General features: G+C 38.0%; 2 protein-coding genes across 8 annotated transcripts in view; one reads left to right on the top strand and one right to left on the bottom strand.

The window, feature by feature from the left end:
- GAS2 (growth arrest specific 2) overlaps nt 1-6,967 on the top strand; it is a 174,292-nt gene extending 167,325 nt beyond the window's left edge. For 3 of the 7 annotated variants that reach the window (XM_060303409.2, XM_060303408.2, XM_060303410.2), the window contains one exon: nt 5,579-6,964. In XM_060303409.2, the coding sequence (XP_060159392.1) occupies nt 5,579-5,797 (219 nt within the window). In that variant the 3' untranslated portion in view covers nt 5,798-6,964. Of the gene's footprint in view, nt 1-5,578 lie in introns of all 7 variants that reach the window. The other 4 variants (XM_060303407.2, XM_060303406.2, XM_030864860.3 and 1 more) reach the window with 2 other exon arrangements.
- A 9,264-nt stretch (nt 6,968-16,231) lies between these two features.
- SVIP (small VCP interacting protein) lies at nt 16,232-25,249 on the bottom strand. The gene is made up of 4 exons (XM_030864856.3): nt 25,051-25,249; nt 22,312-22,362; nt 21,662-21,775; nt 16,232-18,665 (listed from the first exon to the last, which is right to left on the bottom strand). Exons 1-4 carry the CDS (start codon nt 25,102-25,104, stop codon nt 18,651-18,653), a joined length of 234 nt encoding a protein of 77 aa, XP_030720716.1. The 5' UTR covers nt 25,105-25,249; the 3' UTR covers nt 16,232-18,650.
- Between the last annotated feature and the right edge of the window lie 1,888 nt (nt 25,250-27,137).

Raw genomic sequence — 27,137 nt, 5'->3', positions numbered from 1 at the left:
ACAAGATTTTTGTTATTTTGTTCTTTTCCCCTTCAGCATTGAGAAATGTTGCTAAATTGGTAAAGAATCTTTTTCCCTTTGTTAGAATCAGGGGCATGGTGAGGAATGAGGTCAACTGTAGAAAATAGCAATGTTAGAATAAGCCTAATATGCAAAAACTACTGCTTTGCAATGTGCAGTGTTGGGGAATATTTGTAGCAACTCTAACTTATTTTTCTTTACTCAAGAGAAGTGCAACTAGCACAGGGAGGTCAGCTTGATGCTTTGTGATGACCTAGACAGGTGGGATAGGGAGGGTGGGAGGGAGGCTCAAGACGGAGGGGAGATGGGGATATATGTATACACATAGCTGATTCACTTTGTTGTGCAGCAGAAACTAACACAACATTGTAAAGCAATTATACTCCAATAAAGATATTTAAAAAAGAGAAAAATGCAACAAACAACATAGAAAACTACACTGAATACTCAATTCACATGTATATTAGCCCTATTAGCCAAAACGAGTTATCTTTTGGAATGGAGAACACAAAATTGTTCAACATTGTGAAGCATTAAAAATAAAGGAACTGTAAAATGCACACTGAACAGAGAATCAAAGCCCAGCTCTCCTTATGCCAACAGATACCTATAAATATATTTTATTGTATTACCTGTACTTGACACATATTTATTTCTGAAATAATTAGGGCCACTTAGAGGATAACCTTCTTAAATTAAATGCAATATTTATTTAAAGTTTATTAGGACATAAAACTATAAATCATTTTATGTGAGCATTTAATCTGCTTAAGCAACTTATAACTATTCCTGACATTGATAATTCCTTGGCTGTGCTAAATTATCACTTGTAAGTAACTAAGCAGGTATGAAAATCTAAATCTAGGAGCTTTACAGAATAAGTGGATATGGTATAATAGACAAAAACAAAAGGATTCTTGTCCCAGTTCTGCCACTGATTTGTTGTGTGATCTTGCACAAGTTGTTTAAGAGCATCAGTTCTTCTAAGAGTATCAGTTTTACTATCTATAAAATGGGAGTAATACTGATACTGATATCTTACATTAGGCAAAGTAAGTAGTATGGAAAGATACATGAAAAGGAGTACTATATGGTTACACTATTGACACTGTTCTGAGATCACATATGTGAGAGTCCAAACATGAGAGGTACATCATCACTCTTTTCAGAGAGCTCCATATTATTAAAAGGGGCATACAGGTAAATTAATAGTTACAATTCGGTAGAATGAGCAAAGCAGTGAAATCATGTGTAAACTAAACAGCACATGTCAAGGAAGGATTCCCTTATCCATGAGGGGTATGACCCTGGAAGATTTTTTCAGGTGGAGGTGATGTTTGAATTGGGGAAATGTTTATGGTCCTGGTGAGCAGGGAGGGAAGAACAGAAAGGACGTTCCACATTTAGGGGCAAATGTGCAAAAAGCATGAAAGAAAGAGTATGTTATCTGGGAATATAGAACTACAAGTATTCATGGGTCCCAGGGCTCAGGGAAGGGATGAGGCTGGCAGGAGTGGTCACGGAGAGTAACATATGCAAATAAAGTGACTCACCCTACAGGAGAGAGGGAGGTCGTGAGAGTATTTAGGCAGGACACGATCACACTTGCACTTATGGAATTCCATTTGGTGGCAGTTTACTAAATGGATTGGACACAGCAAGCCTGGAGGCAGTGAGCCCTCTACAATAGACCAGGGAAAGATGAATTCCTGAACTAAGTAGTGGCAATGGTAGCAAAAATCCTGAGAAACATTTAGTGGGAAATGAATGTTTTTGGTATCTGACTAGGTACGGAGGTTGCTCATGTCACCAACCCTATGATGAAAGACCTGTGGGGCCCTAGTGGAAGGAAAAGGGCAGGTTGCCTTTGCATTTGGAAGCTCCAGGAAGAAACAAGGGCTAGAGTTATAGTTTGGGGACGCAAAAGTAGATGGCAGTGAAAACCATGAGGTTGCAAATAGAGAGTGGTTAGACTGAGAAAAGCAGTAGAGAAAGGACAGATAACTTCAGAATCCTCTGGAAAAGCAAAACTTAAAAATAAGTAGAAGAAATACAACTTGTGAAGGAAGCAGAGAGAGAACCCTCAGGTAGGTATCAGGACATCCAGGAAAGAGAGTCTTGTCATGGAGAGTAAAAGAGTAGGGAGTTTCAAGGAAGGAGTGTCAGTACTATCAGATACCTTATTGAATGATCAAAGAAGACAAGGATTAGGGACAGTCCACTGGATTTGATAATTCTAGAAGTCATCTGGTTTTCTTTCTCATGCAGTCAGTTAAGCAGAAGCAATGCCTACTGTTGGTTGGACAGTAAATAGGAAATTAGAAGTGAAAACGTTGAGTGTAAACTTAACTGTCAGGAAGCTCAGGTGTAAGGAGAAGGTATGAAAGCAAAGTAGACTGGGATGAAAGAAGAGTTTTCTTTGCACAAGAGTGGGAAGGGCTTGGATACGTTTATTTCCTAAAGGGTAAGGACCATTATACACTAAATTGGAAAGAGAGAGAAGAGGGATGAGATGTTTGATGTAGCTGGGTTCTTCATGAGCGGAAATGGGGATTAGGACGGGGCGGGGGTGGGGGGGGAGGACTTGACCTTGAACAGAAGGACTTATTTATGTGACAAGAAAGGCAGGGTAAAGGATAAATGTAGGTTGGAGTGAATTAGCGGTGGAGGTACCAAGAGAGAGGAAGCCATGCCTGACAAAGATGAAGTCATGGTAGACTGATGAGGATGAAATGGGTGGTGTACTTGAGAATAATAGAGAGGAATAAGAAATGGGACTGACCGAAACAAAAAATAGAAGGCTCAGTTAATTGCACGTGGTCTAATGTCACTAATCTCTGAGGTGGAAGGAGTTCTTCCCGAAGAGCTCAGCAGCTCAGCCCTGATTTAGGAAGAAGATTATACACTTAATCCAAGGTTGGAGTTTGACACGTAAATGCTGTGAAGGGAAGGAAGGGTTGAGAGCAATTTAGTTTATAGCAGGTTGATTTGCTTTTAGGTTAAACAATAGGGATTTTGTTCATGGACATGAGGTTGGCATTCGTTTCTTCCTTTTTTTTTCTTGAGACTGAGCATGTTCTAAGAAAAGGCATGGAATTTAAATCTCTACAATCAGGCTATAGGAATACCTGTAGCTCTGATACCTTAATCCCATGCTTGAAACTTGTCCAGTTTGACCATTGGCTTTCTTTGGGAAGTTATACGTTGCTGATTAGCTATAGGAAGATTCTGGAAGACGAGATGAGCAGAAATTTAATTCCTATGTTACTCACATTCAGAATGACTCTGTCTCATGTTGAATCCACTTTGCATTGTCCTATGGATTCATTAAAGAATCCGCAAGCAGAGTTTTTACCTTCATGATCATATACTCCAGGCTGAAAAGCATTTCTGTCACTGTTTCCCAGAGTTCACTAATTGTTTAAAGACTCTTCTGGCTGGCGGTTCTTTCTGGTTGAAACAGCCTGCTTCCAGTCAAGTGAACTTGGGCATTCTGCCAGGGACATTCATACCAAGGACGTTTAGAGACAATTCTTAAATATAATTTACAGGGCTAGGAGGTACCAGAACTTCAACAATAGGCAAAAGCAGTGCTCTTGGAACAATGGGAGAAAGGGTCAAAGTGCTATTTTGACCCTGGCCTTTGCAGTTTTTGTCCCAGTAACTCCCAAGTTTTGAAAACAGGAAGTAGAGGCACACCCAGGAACTTGTGGCAATGAAAATAGGCCCGTAAAATTATAAAAGCCTTGATGGATTTTATAAGGAGGAACCGTTGTGGGAAGAGTACTAGACTGGGAGTCAGGAAATCACATTAAAGATCTGGGCCTCAGTATCTCCAACCTAAACAACAGGAACATGGGACCACTGGCGGACCTGGGGAGGCAGAATGGTTATAAGCTAAATCCTGACTCCTCTTATATGCTTTATATTTCATGGGTTCCCACTGAGATTTTATTTAATGAGTAGATGCTGGTGCTAAAATAAGTTTGAAGCCTTCTTGTTAGAAAATGTTTCCCCAGATCCTTTCTATTCTAAAATTCTAATATTCTAAGTGAGAATAACCAGTATAGTTACACTTAATTCTCATGAGTCTAATAGTTTTAATTATTGTTATTCAGCACATTTTTATTACTTTCCACGATATTTGATTTTGAAAACTGCCTTATGTCAACCCCATGTTTCAGGATTTCATACCTTGAGCCTATGGATGGATTTTGGGGAGTCTGTGAAAGCCCTAAATATATATGCAATATTTTGTGGGTACAGGCATACAGAAAGAGAATCCAAAACTTTCATCAGAATCTCAACAGCTAAGGGCAAAGTCTTCCCCCACTGGATAGGAGTCAAAAAAATCCAGATCTGAAGGTAACACAGAATGAGAGAAATTCAGAGAGATTTCATAGGCTCTACCATGAAAAGTACTTACCAAACCCCTCCCAAACCTATATTCCCTTCCCAAGATTACATTGCCACTCTATGTTCATCGTATTTCGGGCAGGGGAGAGGTCTTTGGTGAAGGTGCGACATTCCCCCTTATTCTTACATTTTGTGATATTTGAAAGAAGCCAAGATCAAATCTTTGGCTCCCTGTGCCAATCCTCCACAACTCGGACATGTTTTTACTAGGTAGAAAGAACCACATATTCTTCACCTTTTCAATCTGTAGCCTTGTTAACCCTGGAGCTCTAGATGGTTCATGGCCCTGAAGGTAAGGGTTTTGTTTTTTTTTTTGGTTTTGTTTTGTTTCTAAAGAAGTATTCTATCGTAATTAAGAAGAATGAGAGTAAAGACAACATAAATGTTTGGCCATTCCATAATATCTTTCCTTGAAAGCCTCAGACAGTGACTAGGGAAGATTTCAGTTTTTCTGAGTGCATTTTCAATTCTATTTTGCATTGAGTATTTGTGTGATTATTAACTTTATATTCCAAAAATAGATAAACAACAAGGATTTACTGTATAGCACAGGGACTACACTCAGTATCTTGTAATAAACTATAATGGGATAGAATTGAAAAGAAAAGAATATATATACATATATATGTATAAACGAATCACTTTGCTGCACACCTGAAACTAACAATATTGTAAATCAACTATACTTCAATTAAAAAAAGCTATATTCCATAGCAGGCATTTCCATGGTCTTTTAAGTCCTGGTTCAGAGGGGAATAACCCAGTGGGGAGAACAGAGCTCTGATCTGAGGCAGCAAGCAGGAAATTGGGCAATGATGAGGCTGTGATGCAAAATCAGGTGTCAGTGTCAGCAAGGAGCCTCTAGACTCGCTGAACCAAGCAAGGGATTGTACCTACACCCTGATTCCCACAGCAGGGCAAAGCAGGATCCTGGGGATATGTACCATGCATGATCCACTTGCATGGGAAAAACAAAGCTTCTCTCATAAACTGTATGCTAACTCAGACACTGTGCAAGAAGTGGAAGGACAATAGGGGCTTGAAAAACAAAACAGAAAACAATAACGCTAGAGCTGGAAGCTGATTTGAGATACCGCAAGAATTCTCAGAATTTAACTCTTTTGCTCTCTTTTCATTCCAGATGCTGCACAACAAGCATGTCATGGTCCGTGTGGGAGGAGGTTGGGAAACTTTTGCAGGCTATTTGTTGAAACACGACCCCTGCCGGATGCTGCAGATCTCCCGTGTGGATGGCAAGACATCCCCCATCCAGAGCAAATCTCCAACCCTCAAGGACATGAATCCAGATAATTACCTGGTGGTCTCTGCCAATTATAAGGGAAAGAAGGAAATTAAATGAAACTAGTTGGTCACTACAAGGGGACTCTCATAATGGCCTGTATCCACATCTCCAGTAGTCAGTTTAGTTCACATGCTCTGAAAATTACTTTGGAAAAAGACATAACAGATAGAAAGACGTCATCATGTTGAAACATGCTCAAAGAGTAGCACTATTTATTTTAAACGCTTCTGTAGAAAATGACCTATTAAAAAATTATCAACTCAGATTTAAATTAGACAAATTGTAGGCAAATCATTGTTTCTCGATATGTGAACATGGTATTTAGAACACAATACTAGCAATACAATTCTAGCTAAAGATAAAAATTATTAGAAGAAAATAGGATTTACAGTTAAGTCAACAGAAAGTGCCTGCCTAATGTGTACAGAATAACAACACCCCAGACATTTTTTATAATTGCAGGATTTTTAAGCTGATTTTTTAAAAATGACAATTAGTGTGATGATGTGCTACTAAAAATATCCAACAGCACTATAAATTAAAGTACAGTGTATCTACGACAGTAATACGTTACTGGAAAGGCCACTTCAGAAAAGTTTACATTCACTTGGAAGAATGCCTTAAAGTTTATCCCTTATCTCTGAACAGACACCTGGGGCACTTTTGGAAGTTTTCACTGCACCCCTTAGAGAATGGCTTATGAGTTGTTTACACACTCCTAGACACGTGGCTGTGTTGAGACTGAGTGTAATTCACACACATAAGCTGACATACGTTTATATTTTGAAAGAGTAAATTGTACAGTCAAATGTCCATTGACTTCATGTTATTTCAAAGCATTTTCTTATTATATCTTTAGTTAATCCAACTTTGCTGTGCTGTCTAGTAAAGTAATTTCACTGTAGCTAATAATGTTACAGACTTATGTATACCCTTGTATACCTAGGACAGGGCTGTTTTGTACCCATGAACAGCAAAATATTGTCCTCACTGATTGAAGAATTAAAAAGATGTTAAAAAATTTTACCTGTCTCTATATCAATGCTTCATTCTGAAATAAAGATCATATTCAAATGGCAACGTCCCCTGGGAGTTAAAGGAAGAGTCAAATTATGGTTACCTAGCACTTCTTCACTTTGGATAGCTGAGTGGTGCTGGTGTTTGTTTTCCTTAGCAGAGAGTCTAGGTTTTATCATAAACAGTACTTTAAGGGCTGCCCTGAAATAAAAAGTATAGGCGAAATTAATTTGTCATTTCCTCATTTTTCAACAAAGACAAAATCCACCTTTCTTGCTCCAGAAAGTCAGGGAGGAAGTATTTCAGTTTGTCACATGAATGATTTAATCAAAGCAGACACAACCTTTTTTTTTTTTTTTTTGGTATTTATTGAATTTTATTTATTGTTTTTATACAGCAGGTTCTTAGTAGTCATCAATTTTATACACCTCAGTGTATACATGTCAATCCCAACCTCCCAATTCATCACACCCCCACCCCCACCCCCACCACCCGCCGCTTTCCCCCCTTGGTGTCCATACATTTGTTTTCTACATCTGTGTCTCAGTTTCTGCCCTGCAGACCGGTTCATCTGTACCATTTTTCTAGGTTCCACATATATGCGTTAATATACGATATTTGTTTCTCTGACTTCCTGCACTCTGTATGACAGTCTCTAGGTCCATCCACGTCTCTACAAATGACCCAATATCTTTCCTTTTTATGGCTGAGTAATATTCCATTGTATATATGCACTACATCTTCTTTATCCATTTGTCTGTCGATGGGCACTTAGATTGCTTCCATGACCTAGCTATTGTAAACAGCCCTGCAATGAACATTGGAGTGCATGTGTCTTTCTGAATTATGGTTTTCTCAGGGTATATGCCCAGTAGTGGGATTGCTGGATCATATGGTAATTCTATTTTTAGTTTTTTAAGGAACCTCCATACTGTTCTCCATAGTGGCTGTATCAATTTACATTCCCACCAACGGTGCAAGAGGGTTCCCTTTTCTCCACACCCTCTCCAGCATTTGTTGTTTGTAGATTTTCTGATGATGCCCATTCTAACTGGTGTCAGGTGATACCTCATTGTAGTTTTGATTTGCATTTCTCTAATAATTAGTGATGTTGAGCTGATTTTCATGTGTCTCTTGGTCATCTGTATATCTTCTTTGGAGAAATGTCTGTTTAGGTCTTCTGCGCATTTTTTGATTAGGTTGTTTGTTTTTTTAATATTGAGCTGCATCAGCTGTTTATACATTTAGGAGGTTAATCCTTTGTCCGTTGATTCATTTGCAAATAATTTCTCCCATTCTGTTGGTTGTCTTTTCGTCTTGTTTATAGTTTCCTTTGCTGTGCAAAAGCTTTTAAGTTTCATTAGGTCCCATTTGTTTATTTTTGTTTTTATTTCCATTACCCTAGGAGGTGGGTCAAAAAGGATCTTGCTGTGATTTATGTCAAGGAGTGTTCTTCCTAGGTTTTCCTCTAAGAGTTTAATAGTATCCAGTCTTACATTTAGGTGTTTAATCCATTTTGAGTTTATTTTTGTGTATGGTGTTAATGAGTGTTCAAATTTCATTCTTTTACATGTAGCTGTCCAGTTTTCCATCACCACTTATTGAAGAGACTGTCTTTCTCCATTGTATGTCCTTGCCTCCTCTGTCATAGATTAGTTGACCAAAGGTGCATAGGTTTATCTCTGGGCTTTCTATCCTGTTCCATTCATCTATATTTCGGTTTTTATGCTGGTACCGTATTGTCATGATGACTTATCTTTGTAGTATAGTCTAAAGTCAGGGAGTCTGATTCTTCTAGCTCTGTTTTTTACCCTCAAGGTTGCTTTGGCTATTCAGAGTCTTTTGTGTCTCCATAGAAATTTTAAGATTCTTTGTTCTAGTTCTGTGAAAAATACCATTGGTAGTTTGATAGGGATTACATTGAATCTGTAGATTGCTTTGGGTAGTATAGTCATTTTCACAATATTGATTCTTCCAATCCAAGAACATGGTATATCTCTCCATCTGTTTGTATCATCTTTGATTTCCTTCATCAATATCTTATAGTTTTCTGAGTACAGGTCTTTTACCTCCTTAGGTAGGTTTATTCCTAGGTATTTTATTCCTTTTGTTGCAATGGTGAATGGGATTGTTTCCTTAATTTCTCTTTCTGATTGTTTGATGTTAGTGTATAGGAATGCAAGAAATTTCTGTGCATTAATTTTGTATCCTGCTACTTTACCAAATTCATTGATTAGCTCTAGTAGTTTCCTGGTGTCATCTTTAGGATTCTCCATGTATAGTATCATGTCACCTGCAAACAGTGACAGTTTTACTTCTTCTTTTCCAATTTGTATTCCTTTTATTTCTTTTTCTTCTTTGATTGCCATGACTAGGACTTCCAAAACTATGTTGAAAAATAGTGGTGAGAGTGGACATCCTGTGTTGTTCCTTATCTTAAAGGAAATGCTTTCATTTTTTCACCATTGAGAATGATGTTTGCTGTGGGTTTGTCATATATGGCTTTTAGTATGTTGAGGTAGGTTCTCTCTATGCCCCCTTTCTGGAGAGTTTTTATCATAAGTGGGTGTTGAATTTTGTCAAAAGCATTTTCTGCATCTATCGAGATGATCATATGGTTTTTATTCTTCAATTTGTTAATATGGTGTATCACACTGATTGATTTGCATATATTGAAGAATCCTTGCATCCCTGGAATAAATCCCACTTGATCATGGTGTATGATCCTTTTAATGTGTTGTTAGATTCTGTTTGCTAGTATTTTGTTGAGGATTTTTGCATCTTTGTTCATCAGTGATATTGGTCTGTAATTTTCTTTCTTTTTCGTAGTATCTTTGTCTGGTTTTGGTATCAGGGTGATGGTGGCCTCATAGAATGGTATGGGAGTGTTCTTTCCTCTGCAGTTTTTTAGAAGCATTTGAGAAGGTTGTGTGTTAGCTCTTTTCTAAATGTTTGATAGAATTCACCTGTGAAGCCATCTGGTCCTGGACTTCGTTGGAAGATTTTTAGGTCACAGTTTCAGTTTCATTACTTGTAATTGGTCAGTTCATATTTTCTATTTCTTCCTGGTTCAGTGTTGGAAGGTTATACCTTTCTAAAAATTTGTCCATTTCTTCCAGGTTGTCCATTTTATTGGCATAGAGCTGCTTGTAGTAGTTTCTTAGGATGCTTTGTATTTCTGCGGAGTCTGTTGTAACTTCTTTTTCGTTTCTAATTTTATTGATTTGAATCCTCTCCCTATTTTTCTTGATGAGTCTGGCTAAAGGTTTATCAATTTTGTATATCTTCCCAAAGAACCAGCTTTTAGTTTTATTGACCTTTGCTATTGTTTTCTTTGTTTCTATTTCATTTATTTCTGATCTAATCTTTATGATTTCTTTCCTTCTACTAACTTTGCGTTTTGTTTGTTCTTCTTTCTCTCGTTCCTTTAGGTGTGAGGTTAGATTATTTATTTGAGATTTTTCTTGTTTCTTGAGGTAGAGTTGTATTGCTATAAACTTCCCTCTTAGAACTGCTTTTGCTGCATCCCATAGGTTTTGGATCATTGTGTTTTTGTTGTCATTTGTCTCTAGGTATTTTTTGATTTCCTCTTTGATTTCTTCAGTGATATCTTGGTTATTTACTAATATATTGTTTAGCCTCCATGTGTCTGTTTTTTATGGTTTTTTTCCCCTGTAGTTTATTTCTAATCTCATAGCGTTCTGGTCAGAAAAGATGCTTGATATGATTTCAATTTTCTTAAATTTACCAAGGCTTGATTTGTGACCCAAGATGTGATCTATCCTGGAGAACGTTCCATGTGCACTTGAGAAAAAAGTGTAATCTGCTGTTTTCAGTTGGAATGTCCTGTAAATATCAATTAAGTCTCTCTGGTCTATTGTGTCATTTAAAGCTTGTGTTTCCTTATTAATTTTCTGTTTGGATGATCTGTCCGTTGGTGTAAGTGAGGTGTTAAAGTCCCCCACTATTACTGTGTCACTGTCTATTTCCTCTTTTATAGCTGTTAGCAGTTGCCTTGTGTATTGAGGTGCTCCTATGTTGGGTACATATATAATTGTTATATCTTCTTCTTGGATTGATCCCTTGATCATTATGTACTGTCCTTCCTTGTCTCTTGTAACATTCTTTTTTTTTTTTTTTTTTTTTTTGCCTTACGCGGGCCTCTCACTGTCGTGGCCTCTCCTGTTGCGGTGCACAGGCTCCGGACGTGCAGACTCAGTGGCCATGGCTCACGGGCCCAGCCACTCCGCAGCATGTGGGATCACCCCATTCTTTTATTTTAAAGTCTATTTTATCTGATATGAGTATTGCTACTCCAGCTTTCTTTTGATTTCCATTTGCATGGAATATCTTTTTCCATCCCCTCACTTTCAGTCTGTATGTGTCCCTAGGTCTGAAGTGGGTCTGTTGTAGACAGCATATATATGGGTCTTATTTTTGTATCCATTCAGCAAGCCTGTGTCTTTTGGTTGGAGCATTTAATCCATTCATATTTAAGGTAATTATCGATATGTATGTTTCTATGACCATTTTCTTAATTGTTTTGGGTTTGTTTGTGTAGGTCCTTTTCTTCTCTTGTGTTTCCCACTTATAGAAGTTCCTTTAGCGTTTGTTGTAGAGCTGGTTTTGTGGTGCTGAATTCTCTTAGCTTTTGTTTGTCTAAAGCTTTTGATTTCTCTGTCAAATTTGAATGAGATCCTTGCCTGTAGAGCAATCTTTGTTGTAGGTTCTGTCCTTTCATCACTTTAAATATACTGTGCCCCTCCCTTCTGGCTTGTAGAGTTTCTGCTGAGAAATCAGTTGTTAACCTTATGGGAGTTCCCTTGTATGTTATTTGTCATTTATCCCTGTTGCTTTTGATAATTTTTCTTTGTCTTTAATTTTTGTCAACTTGATTACTATGTGTCTTGGCATATTTCTCCTTGGGTTTATCCTGTATGGGACTCTCTGTGCTTCCTGCATTTGGGTGGCTATTTCCTTTCCCATGTTAGGGAACTTTTTGACTATTATCCCTTCAAATATTTTCTCATGTCCTTTCTCCCTCTCTTCTCCTTTTGGGACCCCTATAATGCTAATGTTAGTGCTTTTAACATTGTCCCAGAGGTCTCTTAGGGTGTCTTCATTTATTTTCATTCTTTTTTCTTTATTCTGTTCTGTGGCAGTGAATTCCACCCTTCTCTCTTCCTGGTCACTTATCCGTTCTTCTGCCTCAGTTATTCTGCTATTGATTCCTTCTTGTGTATTTTTCATTTCAGTTATTGTATTGTTTATCTCTGTTTATTTGTTCTTTAATTCTTCTAGGTGTTTATTCTTTAATTCTTCTAGGTCTTTGTTAAACATTTCTTGCATCTTCTCCATCTTTGCCTCCATTCATTTTCCGAGGTCTTGGATCATATTCACTATCATTATTCTGAATTCTTTCTCTGGAAGGTTTCCTATCTCCACTTCATGGAGTTGTTTTTCTGGGGGTTTATTTTGTTCCTTCATCTGATACATAGTCCTCTGCCTTTTCATTTTATCTATCTTTCTGTGAATGTGTTTTTTGTTCCACAGGCTGCAGGATTGTAATTCTTCTTGCTTCTGCTGTCTGCCCTCTGGTGGATAAGGCTATCTAAGAGGCTTGTGCAAGTTTCCTGATGGGAGGGACTGGTGGTGGGAGAGCTGGGTATTGCTCTGGTGGGCAGAGCTCAGTAAAACTTTAATCTTTTTGTCTCCTGATGGGTGGGGCTGAGTTCCCTCCCTGTTTGGTGTTTGGCCTGAGGCAACCCAGCACTGAAGGCTACAGGCTCTTTGGTGGGGCTAATGTCCGACTCTGGGAGGGCTCATGCCAAGGAGTACGTCCCAGAACTTCTGCTGCCAGTGTCCTTGTCCCCACAGTGAGCCACAACTGCCCCCACCTCTGCAGGAGACCCTCCAACACTAGCAGGTGGGTCTGGTTCAGTCTCCTATGGGGTCACTGTTCCTTTCCCCGGGTCCTGATGTGCACACTACTTTGTGTGTGACCTCCAAGAGTGGAGTCTCTGTTTCCCCCAGTCCTGCCAAAATCCTGCAATCAAATCCTGCTAGCCTTCAAAGTCTGATTCTATGGGAATTCCTCCTACCATTGCCAGACCCCCAGGTTGGGAAGCCTGACGTTGTGCTCAGAACTTTCACTCCAGTGGGTGGGCTTCTGTGGTATAATTGTTCTCCAGTTTGTGAGTCACCCACCCAGCGGTTATGGGATTTGATTTTATTGTGATTGTGCCCCTCCTACCATCTCATTGCGGCTTCTCCTTTGTCTTTGGATGTGGGATATCTTTTTTGGTGAGTTCCAGTGTCTTCCCGTCAATGATTGTTCAGCAGTTAGTTGTGATTCCGGTGCTCTCACAAGGGAGTGAGTGCATGTCCTTCTACTCCATAATCTTGAACCAATCTCAGACATAACCTTTAAAAACAACAGGCCTGGTATAATTTGGTGGTGCTGGAAGTCATGATAATCATTATGGAAAAAAACTAAAGTTTTGTAGAAAATAAAATCATCTTGGAATAGTGATTATTGTTATATCTTTTTATTTATTAATTAATTTTATTTTTGGCTGCATTGGGTCTTTGTTGCTGTGCGCAGGCTTTCTCTAGTTGTGGCGAGCGGGGACTACTCTTCTTGTGGTGCATGGGCTTCTCATTGCAGTGGCTTCTCTTCTTGTGGAGCACGGGCTCTAGGCACGCAGGCTTCAGTAGTTGTGGCACGTGGGCTCAGTAGTTGTGGCTCGCGGGCTCTAGAGCGCACGCACAGTAGTTGTGACGCACAGGCTTAGTTGCTCCTCGGCATGTGGGATCTTCCTGGACCACGGCTCAAACCCATGTCCCCTGCATTGGCAGGCGGATTCTTAACCACTGTGCCACCGGGGAAGCCCTATTGTTATATCTTTTAAAATACAAGTGATTTGATTTTTTAAAAAAATTATTTATTTGTTTTTGGCTGCTTTGGGTCTTAGTTGCAGCTCATGGGATCTTTGTTGAGGCACATGGGATCTTCATTGTGGTGCGTGGGCTTGTCTCTAGTGGTGGCCTGTGGATTTCCTCTAGTTGTGGTGCACAGGCTCCAGGGTGCGTGGGCTCTGTAGTTGAGGCACATGAGCTTAGTAGTTGTGGCATGCAGTTGCCATGTGGGATCTTAGTTCCCTGACCAGGGATCGAACCCCATCCCCCATTGCAGTGTGGATTCTTTACCACTGTACCGCCAGGAAAGTCCCGAGTGATTTGACTTGTATGTTCCTCAACTAATATTAACACTGAATTTCTCTGTATAGTAATCAGCAGTATTTCCATCAAAACTTTTACTGTGCTTAAATTTTTCTCCTAAACATTTATGTCTTTAATAATTAAAGTTAATTTAATTAATTTAGTTACTATTTTAGTTTTCTATTCCTGATGTAACAACTTACCAGAAACTTAGTAGCTTAAACAACACAAATTTATTATGTTATAGTTTTGTAGGTCAGAAGTTTGAGATGATCTCAATGGGGTAAAATCAATATGTCAGCAGGGCTATGTTCCCTTCTGAGGAGTCTAGGAAAGAATCCGTTCCTTTGCCTTTTCCACCTTCTAGAGGCTGTCTGATCTCCTTGGTACATGTCCTCCCTTCCTCTATCTTCAAAGCCAGCAATAGAGTACTGCAGTGATGCTGCTTCTTTGTTTACATTTCTTTGACCACAGGTTGGAAAGGTTCTTTGCTTTTAAAGATCCATATGGTTAGATTGGGTCCACCTGGATAATCCAGTATAATCTCCCCATTTTAATGTCATTAACTGAATCACATTTGCAAAATACCTTTTGCTGTGTTATATAACATATTCCCAGATTCCAGGGATTAGGATGGGACCACCTTTTGGGGAGGGTGGCTTTATTCTTTCTGCCTACACATCTTATGATGGTCTTTTTAAAATTTATTTATTTATTTATTACCTTTGGCTGTGTTGGGTCTTAGTTGCTGCCGCATGGGCTTTCTCCAGTTGCAGCGAGCGGTGGCCACTCCCCGTTGCGGTGCACGGGCTTCTCACTGTGGTGGCCTCTCCCGTTGTGGTGCATGGGCCTACTTGCTCCGCGTCATGTGGGATCTTCCTGGACCAGGGCTCGAACCCGTGTCTCCTGCATTGGCAGGCGGATTCTTAACCACTGCGCTACCAGGGAAGCCCTATGATGGCCCTTTTTAAATGGAGCTAAGAACATGGTCACAATTGACATTGGGGTCTAGCTGCTAGCTGAATGGCACTGAAAAAGAATATGGAAAAGTGAGACTATATTCAGAAGGAAAGGACTAAGTGTAGATGGCTCTTACTCATTGACTTAGTGAAAATCACTAGGTTCTTTTTTCAAACTTGTTTTGGTTATCATAGATCTTGCATTTCCCATATAAATTTTAGATTGTTTTGTCAATTTCTCTGCCAGAGTTTGCTAGGATGTTTCATTTAATTTATTGATCAATTTGAGAATGCCATCTTGACAACACTGTGTCCACCAATCCATGAACATGAATGTCTCACCATTCATATATTTAAAAATAAATTTTTTTCTCAGCAGTTTTGTGGTTTTTACTTCAGATCTTTTACCTTTTTCTTTTTTCCTAAGTATTTTATCCTATGTGATGATACTGTATGATTGATATTGTTTTAATTTTCAGATTGTTCATTACTTGCATATAAAGACAGAAATGATTTTTTCCATATAATGATTTGGTATTCTGCAACCTTGCTAATCACCTTAGTTTCAAAGTCTGCTATATATGCAAATGGACGGTTTCAGTGGCTTTTGAGAAAGAGAAAACTACCACATCTCAATCAACTTAAAGTACATACAGTAATCATGGGCATTTGACATGCTTGCTTGGAGATGTTAAAGGAATACCTTAAATACCTTAAATATCAACCCAGATAGGTATACATATCTACCTACCTCTTACTGATCTGTTTATGCAGATATTATTCAAATCTAAAACTGACAAGGGTTACCTTTTCTTCTAAGGGCAGAGCATAATTCTTATCAGTGAAAATAAACAAGTTGAAATGTTGGAGCAGAAAAAGAAAATTCATATCTTATGCCAATTCTTCTGAGGTATCAAGGATGATAGAACCTTTACTATAGTATTTCTCTAAGAAAAATCCAGACTAATAATAGCATTTTTTTTTTTTTTTGCGGTACGCGGGCCTCTCACTGCTGTGGCCTCTCCCGCTGCGGAGCACAGGCGCCGGACGTGCAGGCTCAGCGGCCATGGCTCACGGGCCCAGCTGCTCCGCGGCATGTGGGATCCTCCCAGACCAGGGCCCGAACCCGTGTCCCCTGCATCGGCAGGCGGACTCTCAACCACTGCGCCACCAAGGAAGCCCAATAGCATTTCTTTTTGGAAAAGAAACATGCTTACCTATAAATTATTTAAGATGTAGTAAAGATAAATTTTTGTTAAACAGATGGCCAAAGCCAATTTCTTATATAGGAAAATGTATATTTGTACCCTGTAAGGCAGTACAGCATTTATAACAAAACTATTAATTACATTCCAATCAGTGGAACAAAAGTATCACATACAGATGTTTTAAAAAACATGCAGCACGTTAGCAAAGGGGCTGTGTGGTAATATACAACTCTTTGTTACCATAGTAATAGTTTAATGATTAGAATGAAGACGTAGTGATTTAAGCATTTTATATCTCAACATGATAGTTACATATAAGCATTTTACTGTTTGGTTTTATTTTAGTAGTTTGGTTGGGGAGTTTGGGTGACATATCAATCATTATAATGCTTTCCTATTTAAATTATGAATTACGGGAAACTGGCTCTAGGCTAAGTTTTCATCAGGAACTGATTCATAACTTTGAGGAAGATTCCTGGAATATGTGTATGTGTGTATACATTTTTTTTTTAAGTAGTCACTTATTGGTTTCCTATCACGCATCCAGTCTCTCCTTTTTCCTTCCCCTTCCTAACACTATTCCTAACATTGAGTATCACCCCTTAGCCCATGCAACCCATGTGGTTTTGAGGAAACACGATCACACCCATGGAGGCAGGCCATGATTGGCAGGAATGGCATATCCCACTGTTCCTAGAAAGCAATTCATCAGCACAGCATTCTTGGTTCAACAGTAAATAAGCATGGTATTTGGATATAAACTGCTATTAGAAATAGAGCATTATCCCCTAGATGTAAACCTTTTGTTTACACTAACCCAAGCTGTAATTCTCTAAGCTGTAATACAGATAAAATTGTTCTTTCCATACTAAAACAGAAGCAAGGACGTGCACAGTTCTAGGATAGTATGCTCTGGTTCTATATCCATTCATCTATTAATGTTCCTTTTCTTTTCTGCCTTGGAAAAATTAATCATGTTGAAAAAGTCAAAAATTATATTTCTAAAATATAACTCAATGGCTTCACTATCCTTTATGAACAAACATACCACTAATTCTCTAAAACTTAAAATTGAACCTGTCTATAACTACATATCTTACCTGGATAGTCACAGATATTTCATTCTGTAATAGAAGGAAGTGATTTTTCCAGTGAGGAGTCAAGAGATCTATATTCTAGTTCAAACTCTTTAAAATTAACATATATAACATACTGCAATATAACACAAGATTTGTGGGACGGAAGAGCGAGATAGTGGTTCAGTTTCCTTTCTGTAAATCAAATGAGCTGGTCTATTTAATTTACAGTCCCTATTGTACTTGATATTTGAAAATTCTAATTTAGGGCTCAGACTGTGGCCTTGTCATCCAAAAGAGCAACCAAATTAAAAGACACAGCAGTTCTTCTATTTTAGCTTATTATATATTAAAAAACTCAAAAAACCAAATATGTTATAATACATGTTACAAATGAACAAAAATCTACACAGTTTATGGCAATGTATCATATAGAATTACCTCACAATATTTTTATGTTTAAAGTAGACCTTTTTAAATACAGTACTTACATATTCCTCTTTCATATATTCATACTTGCCTTGGTAATTTGACATCTATATAAATCTTATGATCGTTCTTTAATAAATACAAAAGAATAAAAACACCTATGAAATGTGGACAAACACATTACCACTATACTTTGTTATATTTAACCCATCCAGATTCTTAGTTTAACTCATTCAATTACTGCAAAGATCTTTATAGAGCTGAATCTGATACTGTATAATAGTACATCACTGCCCTCTGATGGTACCACTAATATATAATTTTAAACTCAGCAAGCAAAAAAAATCCAAAAAGTATTATAATGTAAAACACAGTATGTTAATTTTATAAGCTACAGAAGTAGAAAATAAATTAGGGGAAATTCAGTGTTTTCTACAAATATTAATTTCTTAGTAAGTTATAAAAATTTACAGTGTTCCTTCATATAAGCCCTTCAAATGATTTTTCAAGATTTTCCCTGATGATCAGTTTAAAGGCACTAAGTCCATAAGTTTAAGCAAAAGTCTTCACATATAATGAAATAAAGAGATATAAGGTTAATCGGCAAACTATAAATAGCTAGGTCATTTTATAAAGGAGGGAAAATACAAGTGCAAACTTTAATATCTGAGATGTATGCAGAATTTTTCCATGCAATATATAAATATATATTCACTATTTAGGCCCATGTTTTAACTACTAAAAAACGGCAAATCACCCACTGTCTGCAGAAGAGCAAATGTAGGGAAAATAAATATTTAATGAAAGGTCTGGCCATTTTCTAAGTCTAACAATCAAAAGCATTTTCAATATTCAATTTTGAAAAAGCACTGCATTTAAGAGCACTAAAATTACGAAGTCTGAATCTTCATTTATTCAAAGAGAAGAAATTAAATTGAGGATGTCCGCTTGACTGCAGATATTAATTATTGGCAGTAGACTCTTCCACTCGTGTTATGCTTTATGAAACTGTCCACTAGAAAAGATAAAAATATAGAGAAAAGTACATTTTGTTTAAAGTTATGTTACTATACTCTAGTGAACAAACAGATAAGAGAGAAATATAGGCTATACAAATGTAAAATGATCTTTGTGAGTAGCAGTGATTAGTAAAATTTTACATTATAGTATGAAATAAGATACATGATGGTATAAAAATATAAAGAAATAAAACAAAATATCTGGGCAGATTAATGAGTGGTAGCTAGATTCCCAAATACCTGATAATCAGTAAAAGAAAAACAAAACATCACAAAACAAGAACAACAATGAAACTACAAAATAAAAATAAAGAAATTCTTGTTTGAGGCAGGGGAGCGAAGAAACGGTAGACATTATTAAATAATGGTCTGGCAAAGTCTTTTCCTTGCTTAACTTGAGAAACTATTCCATTTGGTGTTCTGTTTAATCAAGTTTATTAAATCTGCAATAGTAAGTTCTGAAAAAGCCATTGGGATATTACCAGAGATATTTACCAGTCTCTAAAGTAGTGTTTTCCAAGTACATTCAAGGAATTTTTTTTTAACATATTTTTAAAAAATCTTTACTTAAAGTTTGAAAATTAAGGATTAATCCAAGTAAACTTGCTTTTCTTTATTTTAGAACTTCTTACAGACTTAAATAGTGTGCCTTTTTTAATCTCTAAGAAAGGAATTCAATATATAACACAATATTCAGGATTTTTAAACATTTTTACTATGGGATTCTATTTTCCACAAAATATCTCTTAGGACTAGTGTTACAAACACTAGAGCAGTGATTCTGAATCTGGTTTGACATCAGACTCCTTGGGGAGCTTAAAAATCCTGATGGCTAAGTCCCACGCTCAGAGATTCTGATTGATATAAGGTCAGACCCAAGGTTCAGTCTTTTTTGAAAGCTCCTCATGAGCCACTGCTCTAGACATCTGCCACCACTCCTCTACTAGTGTATCCTGAACTGATGCTAGTTTGTGTCCTGATGCTATCATCACACTGACTTCGTAAAATAAGTTCTGCCTTTCCAGAACACAGTGAGCATGGCCAATGCCAAGTGTCCCAGGAAGAGGCAGCTAGTCAGGAGATGAATATGTGGAGGGCATGAACACAGGGAAGGACATGTTTTCCTCATACTATGAAGTCGGGTTAGGAAGAATCTAGCTATACCACAGAACACTCAAGGCCAGCCTGTAGAACAGGCCTGACAGCAGCCCCTAAAAGAGCCTAGGCCAAAGGGTTTGAGCATTAAAGTTACTCTTTAAAGTTACTCCAAAAATGTATTTTGAACTTCACTTTATGCTCTCAATGAGCAATGCAGGTGGTCAAAGAAAAAAGGTACTAAATTTAACACTGAGATGTTCTTCATTTTGAGCACTTCTGAAGGGACCAGAAGAAATATAGGGCCTAATTTATTTTTAATCTATAGGCTTCAGGGCACAGAAGCTTTGGGTTTAATTAAGAAAGCCCCTTTCTCCCTTAAGAGTTCAAAAGCTGATGTTAAATTTGTTAGGTTACAACATGTTAAATAAGTACCTTCTGACTATACATAAAGTATCCCTTTTGTAACATTATATGTGACTTCAAGTCATTCAGAACTTCTTTTTCTTCTACTATGAAATAGTTGATCTCAGCATCATTTTCAGTTCCATAATTTAATTTTCACAAATTCTTTGTCTTTGAGAACTCTATATGAAGTAAACCTGGTGACACAGATCTTTATCTCAACAGAATATTGAAAGTAAGCATCTATACTTCTGATAAATATCTGACCTTGTATCTTCCAACTGTTTTACTTTACATTTATTCTATTCTATTATGAGGGTATATTAAAAAATAAATAACTAAACAAACAAACAAACACAATGGTCAGTTATTTACCTTAATATCAAAACCAATTATTTTATATATTGTTAAAAGTTAACTATAAAAAATTATTTTCTTTTAATTTCATTTATTAAATGAGATTAGATGAAGTAACATATAACGATAAAATGTACACAGATAAATCTTATTGCTATGTGATATTCCTGAGTCAGAATCATGTCTGCTCAGGATGCTCCTGAACTGCCTGCCCCACAACTTGGGGTGGTACGTACATATATGTATTTATACAGATAGTTTTGAGAGCAAAAACCAAACCAAATGGAGAAGACAGAGAATCAGCTAAACAAGTGCTCATAAATCACTGACAAATTAAATATAAATGAAACTCAGGACATTGTCCTTTTCACAAATACCCTTGAGAAATGTATTTCCTTTAAAAATGGAAGAAGAAAATCTTAATATCTGAACCATTCGCCTCCTGAGCTTTAACCTGTAAAAGAAAACCTTTATAATCCTGCTAGACTGTAAAGATCCCCAAGTTCAGGGACGTTGTTTAACTTGTCCATCATTATATTTCTAGTGTCAAGAGCTACAACTGCTGCTATTGGGATGGGCATGTGTCAGACTCACCTGTGTACACCCTATTGTCCAAATTAACATTAACGTAACTATGATAATGAGTGACAATGGGTAGCTCAAAATCTCAAATCATTTAGTGAAAAAAACTCAAAGAGTTTGATCAAAGAGTTTGATTACAGTATAATCCAATTTTCTAAGATTGAAGTATAAAATGAGATTAGAAATGATGTCTGTCAAAATGACACTGAATTTGGGTGATTTTTACTTTCTTCTTTGTGTCCTTCCATTTTGCTTAAGTTTTCTACACATTTAAGATTGCCATTAACCATATAAGTATGAAGTATTATGATATAGGGTTGAGATAAACAGGAAAAGTCTATTTTCATTTTGGGAAAAAGAAAGCAAATCTATTCCAATGAATGTTGGAATGTCCAAATAAGCTGACACTTCTTCCAATCTATATTGTTCATGCTTTTAAATTAATTCACAATTTTCTGACAATCCAGTTCCCGAGGAAATTATTGAACAGATTGCTACTGGAGTTTTGAAAAATTCCAGGTAAATCAAACCTTAAGTAAATTTTAATACTTACCCTAAGGCCACCTTCTGGTGGGGGTCCAGATGCAGCCATTTCTTTTTCTATTTTTTCCTTTTTCTTTCTCTTTTCTTCCACAGACTGAACGTTCAGAATGCCCCGAGATGCAGCCTTCAGGAAAATTATTAAGGAGTGTAGAAAAAGAACAAAAATTAACTTCCTGTTACCAAAAGGTGTTGTTTGTTTTCTGCCTTTTAGGTTTTTCTTTGGAGTTGGGGGGTAGGGGATGGGGTTGGTCTATTTTTGGTAACAAAGAATTAGACTATTTCTACAACAGCTTTACGTACAACATATGATTTCTTCATTGGGTATTTTGCAACCATACACATTTCCCCCTAAAGTTACTTCACATCTGTCAGTGTTTTATAAGGCACAGTCATTTCATCTCAAGGAAGAATGTTATTAAGATTCTTCCTTGGCATCTCCCATAACAGAAGACGTGTATAGAAATTTTCATACATTAAATGACATAAATGCATTAAACCAATTTATAGAAACAGAAATCATTTTGAAAATGTTTTCCTTTAATTTAAATTTCTAAGATATCAGATACCATTTTCACTACAGAATACTACTAGTAATAGATATCTATAGAGAACAAAACGCAAATTTAATTATCTAAGGTAGAATTTTATTTTTACTCTCACCTCCTTCTGTCTTCTTTCTGCAGCCTCTGCAAGCTTTGCTCTTTTTTCTTCCTAGGAAAAATGTGTAAGAAATATGGTTTAAAACAAAACCAAACATTATCCTTGATATTTTATACTTTTATCTTATAGGTAATATAACAGTTTACAAAAATAGTACTGGCCCCAAATGTCCTATTAAGAATGCCATTATTTATAACATTTATAAAATACTCAACTTTCTGAATTTCATTCTCCCAATCAATAAACCTTCAAGGACTTCCCTGGTGGCACATGGTTAAGAATCCGCCTGCCAATGCAGGGGACATGGGTTCAAGCCCTGGTCCAGGAAGATCACACACGCCGTGGAGCAACAAAGCCCGTGCGCCACAACTACTGAGCCTGCGCTCTAGAGCCCGCGTGCCACAACTACTGAACCTGCATGCCACAACTACTGAAGCCCACATGCCTAGAGCCGGTGCTCTGCAACGAGAAGCCACCGCAATGAGAAGCCCGCATACCTCAACGAAGAGTAGCCCCTGCTCGCCACAACTAGAGAAAGCCCGCGCACAGCAACGAAGACCCAACACAGCCAAAAATAAATAAAATAAATAAATTTATAAAAATTAAAAACAAATTTAAAACCCTCCAAATAAGCACATGATGAGACATACACCTACATCTATATCATATATATACATTATATATCTCATACATACATACACATACACACACAGAGTGGCCTATAAAATAATCTGTTTGCTTTTTCAAAAAAAAAGAGCTTACAAGCTAGTCAGGGCAATAATAAAACAAATGACATTTAATAATACAAGCAGGGAAATACACGGTTTGGTACTGCCAATTAAAAAGGAGTTTGGGGCTTCCCTGGTGGCGCAGTGGTTGAGAGTCCGCCTGCCGATGCAACGGACGCGGGTTCGTGCCCCGGTCCGGGAAGATCCCACATGCCGCGGAGTGGCTGGGCCCGTGAGCCATGGCCGCTGAGCCTGCGCGTCCGGAGCCTGTGCTCCGCAACGGGAGAGGCCACAACAGTGAGAGGCCCGCGTACCGCAAAAAAAAAAAAAAGGAGTTTGAAGCAGGCTGGTATTTTCGGAAGAAGTTCATGAATGAAGTGAGTGAATCTTATTGAGTAGGACAGGAAGGACTAGAGGAAATTTATGAGATGTACTGTTTCATGTTGGGAAACCGTGAATATTATTTTTCTATATCTATATTATTCATAATAAGTTATAAATTATGTAAATATATGACAGTAAGTAGCATTCTCTTGGGAGCTGTGTTAATAATTCCCCCATTTTCCATACCACAATACATTCATTCATTCATTTCATCCATTGGATAAATACTTATTGAGCAACTATCATGCCTCAGGAACTTTTCTAGATGCTGAAGATACAGCAGTGAAATAATACAGATAAATGTTTCCACCCACATGGAATTTACATTCCAATGAGGACAGTCACATATAATCAAATAAATATACATCTGTCAGACTGAAGTAAGTGCTTTAGGGAAATATAAAGAAAAGTATGGTCGATAAGAAATGGAAGGATGGGTGGATGGTAGCGTGGAGGATCTACTTTATGTAGGGTGGTGAAGAAAAGCCTCAAAGATAAAGTGACATTCAAGCAGTAAGCAATGTGGTTATCTGGGGCGGGGGAGGGGAGGAAGGGCTTAACAAATGCTGGCAGATTGGTATTTTATCAATAGCTAGATAAACAAAATTAAGAACATTTAAAAGCAACAGTAGCAAGAAAGACAAGGTGAACTTTCTCATATCAACTTCCAGGTCATTTTTAGTATTTATGATCAAATAGCTGAAGAGTTAATGTACTTCCCTAAACAACTCATTTCCTTCAACGAATTTTTAGCCAGATACAAGAGAGGAATTTAGGTGTTCTGTTATCAACTTCCTGTAAGGATTATTAAGGTAAAAATGCTGTTAAAAATTAGAAAGCTACAAAAAGTATAAATGTATTATACCACAAACCACCTAGTTAAATCTGAAATTATCCAGATAAATAACGAATACTTTCTAGTACAAGTATGTCCCAAATATTGCATGGAACAAACCTACGTATCTTTTAAATATATTGTTTATCTGAAACTTCAAAGTTAACTGGGCGCCCTATATTTTTATTTGCTAAACGTAGCAACTTTACAAACTGTACACTCGGTACTACATAAAATACTTCAAAAAAAAACCTTAAAAGTGATAAAGACTAAAGGTAAATCATTAATACAATATCCAATAAAGCGCAGAAATATACGAGACTTTATTGATCACCTTCTTTAAACAGCTGGTACAAACAGGAAGATGCACATCTCCTACAAGATTAAACACTTCAGTTCCCGGAGAAAGAAGGATTTCTTTTCGCACCCTAACTCCATATACCGCATCGCCAGGAATGGCCGCCACATCGCACCGTCCACGTGCGCCTGCGTCCTACGAACTGCCAATTCTGCCACCCGGCTGAAGGTAAAGAGACGCTGGAGCCGCCTTTAGAAAGACACCGACGCGGCGGCAGCAGCCCAGGTCCGGCAGGCAGGACCTCAAGGTCCCTCGGAGCACGGCCACCATCTCCGCCACCAAGGTCCCCGTCGACGGGCTCCACGGCCCGTGCCGCCGCTTCCAACGGCCAGTCCTGGGGCCGCAGCTCGGGGCCTCCGGCGCGCCCCTCCGAGAACAGGTGCTCGCGGCGCCGGCGGGCGGACGCGGGGACGCTGGGAGGCGGTCTTACTTACCAGGTCCGGCGAAGGAGGCGCGGCCTCCGTGGGACAGGGAAAACACAGCCCCATGGGGATCGCGGCTGGGGGATTCTCCTCCTGGGTCCGCCCCAGACCAGGCCGTGCGAACTGCGCGATCAGACCCGAGTCCCAGTTATGCGGTGCTCGCTCCGCCCTCAGCGGGCGGCTTGGTGACTGGGTGGCTCGGCTCCGCCCCGCTCCTCTGCCGCAGCGCCCCACCACCGCCCCGCGGCTCCACCCCCGCCCCACCATTCCTCTGGGGCTCGGCTCCGCCCCCCTGATGCCAGCCTCCAGCCTGGTCGTGCCTGGACCCCACCCCTGAAGCTAGCCTCCGCCCCACTGAGTAGCCGCCCCACCCACACTTCCAGAGGCTCTGCTAGGACGGGGCCTTTATCCCAGGAAACACCTGCTGAGGGCGACATGCAGAGGAGAGGTGGAAAAGCTTGGCTATGGCCTCAAAGCTAGCCCAGTTGGCTAGCCCTGTATAAATGAGTGACAAGACTCTGGATAGTTTATGCTACCCCTTTTGTGAGAAGGGACTCTGACCTCCAAGAAATTAAAGCCAAGATTTCAAGTTGATGTCAGCCCCCTTTTTGTAAGTGCCACTCAGTACTACTTCAGTTAAGAGGGCAGAACGTGAAATCCATCACTGTGTTTTAGAATTGAGCCTCATGAATGCACCTTTAGTTGAGTTTCCTATTAGTTTCTGGTGCTTTGGATTCATTTATCCATTCAAGAGTAATAATAATGTTTGATATATTCAGAAATATTTACATTGAATGCTTCTCAAATTTTAATAGGCATTAAGAATCACCTGGGCATCTACTTAAATGAATTAACATATGAGTTAACAAATTTCACAGCCAAATGGATGTATCATTGGAAAATTGATGCAAGCGTGCAGGGTTCTTGATCTTAATCTTCTGTTAACAGTTTTATGAAGCCACAAAGTTTTCCTTTAGAATTCTATAATTTCTTACCCAGTTCAGTGCTATGGTCTAAAAATTATCAGAAGCCTGCACCTGTCAAAAAAATCCTTTCTATGACTCCTCTTGAAGATGAAGCATTTTTTGCAAGAGCATGGGAGTGAAATAGTGACCATATGTAAATGACAAAGGACTTAAAAAGACATGATTGAAGATCTGATTACAGTGCAATTGACAAAAAAACTTGGTTACTGCTGTGACATACAACAATTCAAGATAATTACTAACATTATACCTGTTAACATTTTACTAAGACATAACCAGATTTTTAGGAGCTCCATATAATTTCCAGTATATCTATATTAATAACATTTACCCATACAACATAAAATAAGAAGGTTTATCAGCACTCATTTGATAATGCTTCCCATGTAATTTAACATACCAAATAAGCCTAATTTGTTTAATATTTCTCTTTCTCAGATGCTTCAGGTATCCTCTCTGAAGCATCCTAGAGTTAGCTAGAAGTCAAAATAACTTCGATTAGAATTTGATATTTGGGAAGTTTTTCAAAAATATCAAAAAGGTTTCAAAATACTTGGTCACATAGGATTGTATGTCACAGTGGAACAATACTTAATTACTTAACCAGTGACAATAAAAGATTTCAAAAGCAAATGTCAAAAGTTGTAACAGATTACTGGTTAAAGGTAAAGAAACTTTGCAGTCAGTTATCCAAAGCAAATCAATATTTTAAGAAAACTTTGTCTTCTTAATAGAGAGAAAGCCAAATTCAGGTTTTGTACCACTTTACCTTTCATAATAAAATTAATTTACTCAATTAAATTGATTCTAATCTTTATCACTCCTGACCACACATAGAATGGCTTTCTAAAGATTCATTTTTTTTCCCCTCACAATCTTCTACAACTTTCTATATCCACATTAATTTGTCCCTTATTTTCTTTCCCATTTAGGAATAACCAGCTTTAGGACAAAATTACTTTCTTTTCCCTTAACAAAACGCATTTCCATTCTTTATACCTTCTTTTTCCCATACAAAGATGTTTTCCTTATTAATTTTTACTAGTTTTAATTACATATTTTAATTATTATAATTCTTAACCTCAAAAAACTTAGTTTCTAGTGAAAAATAAG

The sequence above is a fragment of the Globicephala melas genome, chromosome 8, assembly GCF_963455315.2.
Source record: "Globicephala melas chromosome 8, mGloMel1.2, whole genome shotgun sequence".
NCBI lineage: Eukaryota > Metazoa > Chordata > Mammalia > Artiodactyla > Delphinidae > Globicephala > Globicephala melas.
This window is presented reverse-complemented; position numbering and strand designations above follow the sequence as displayed.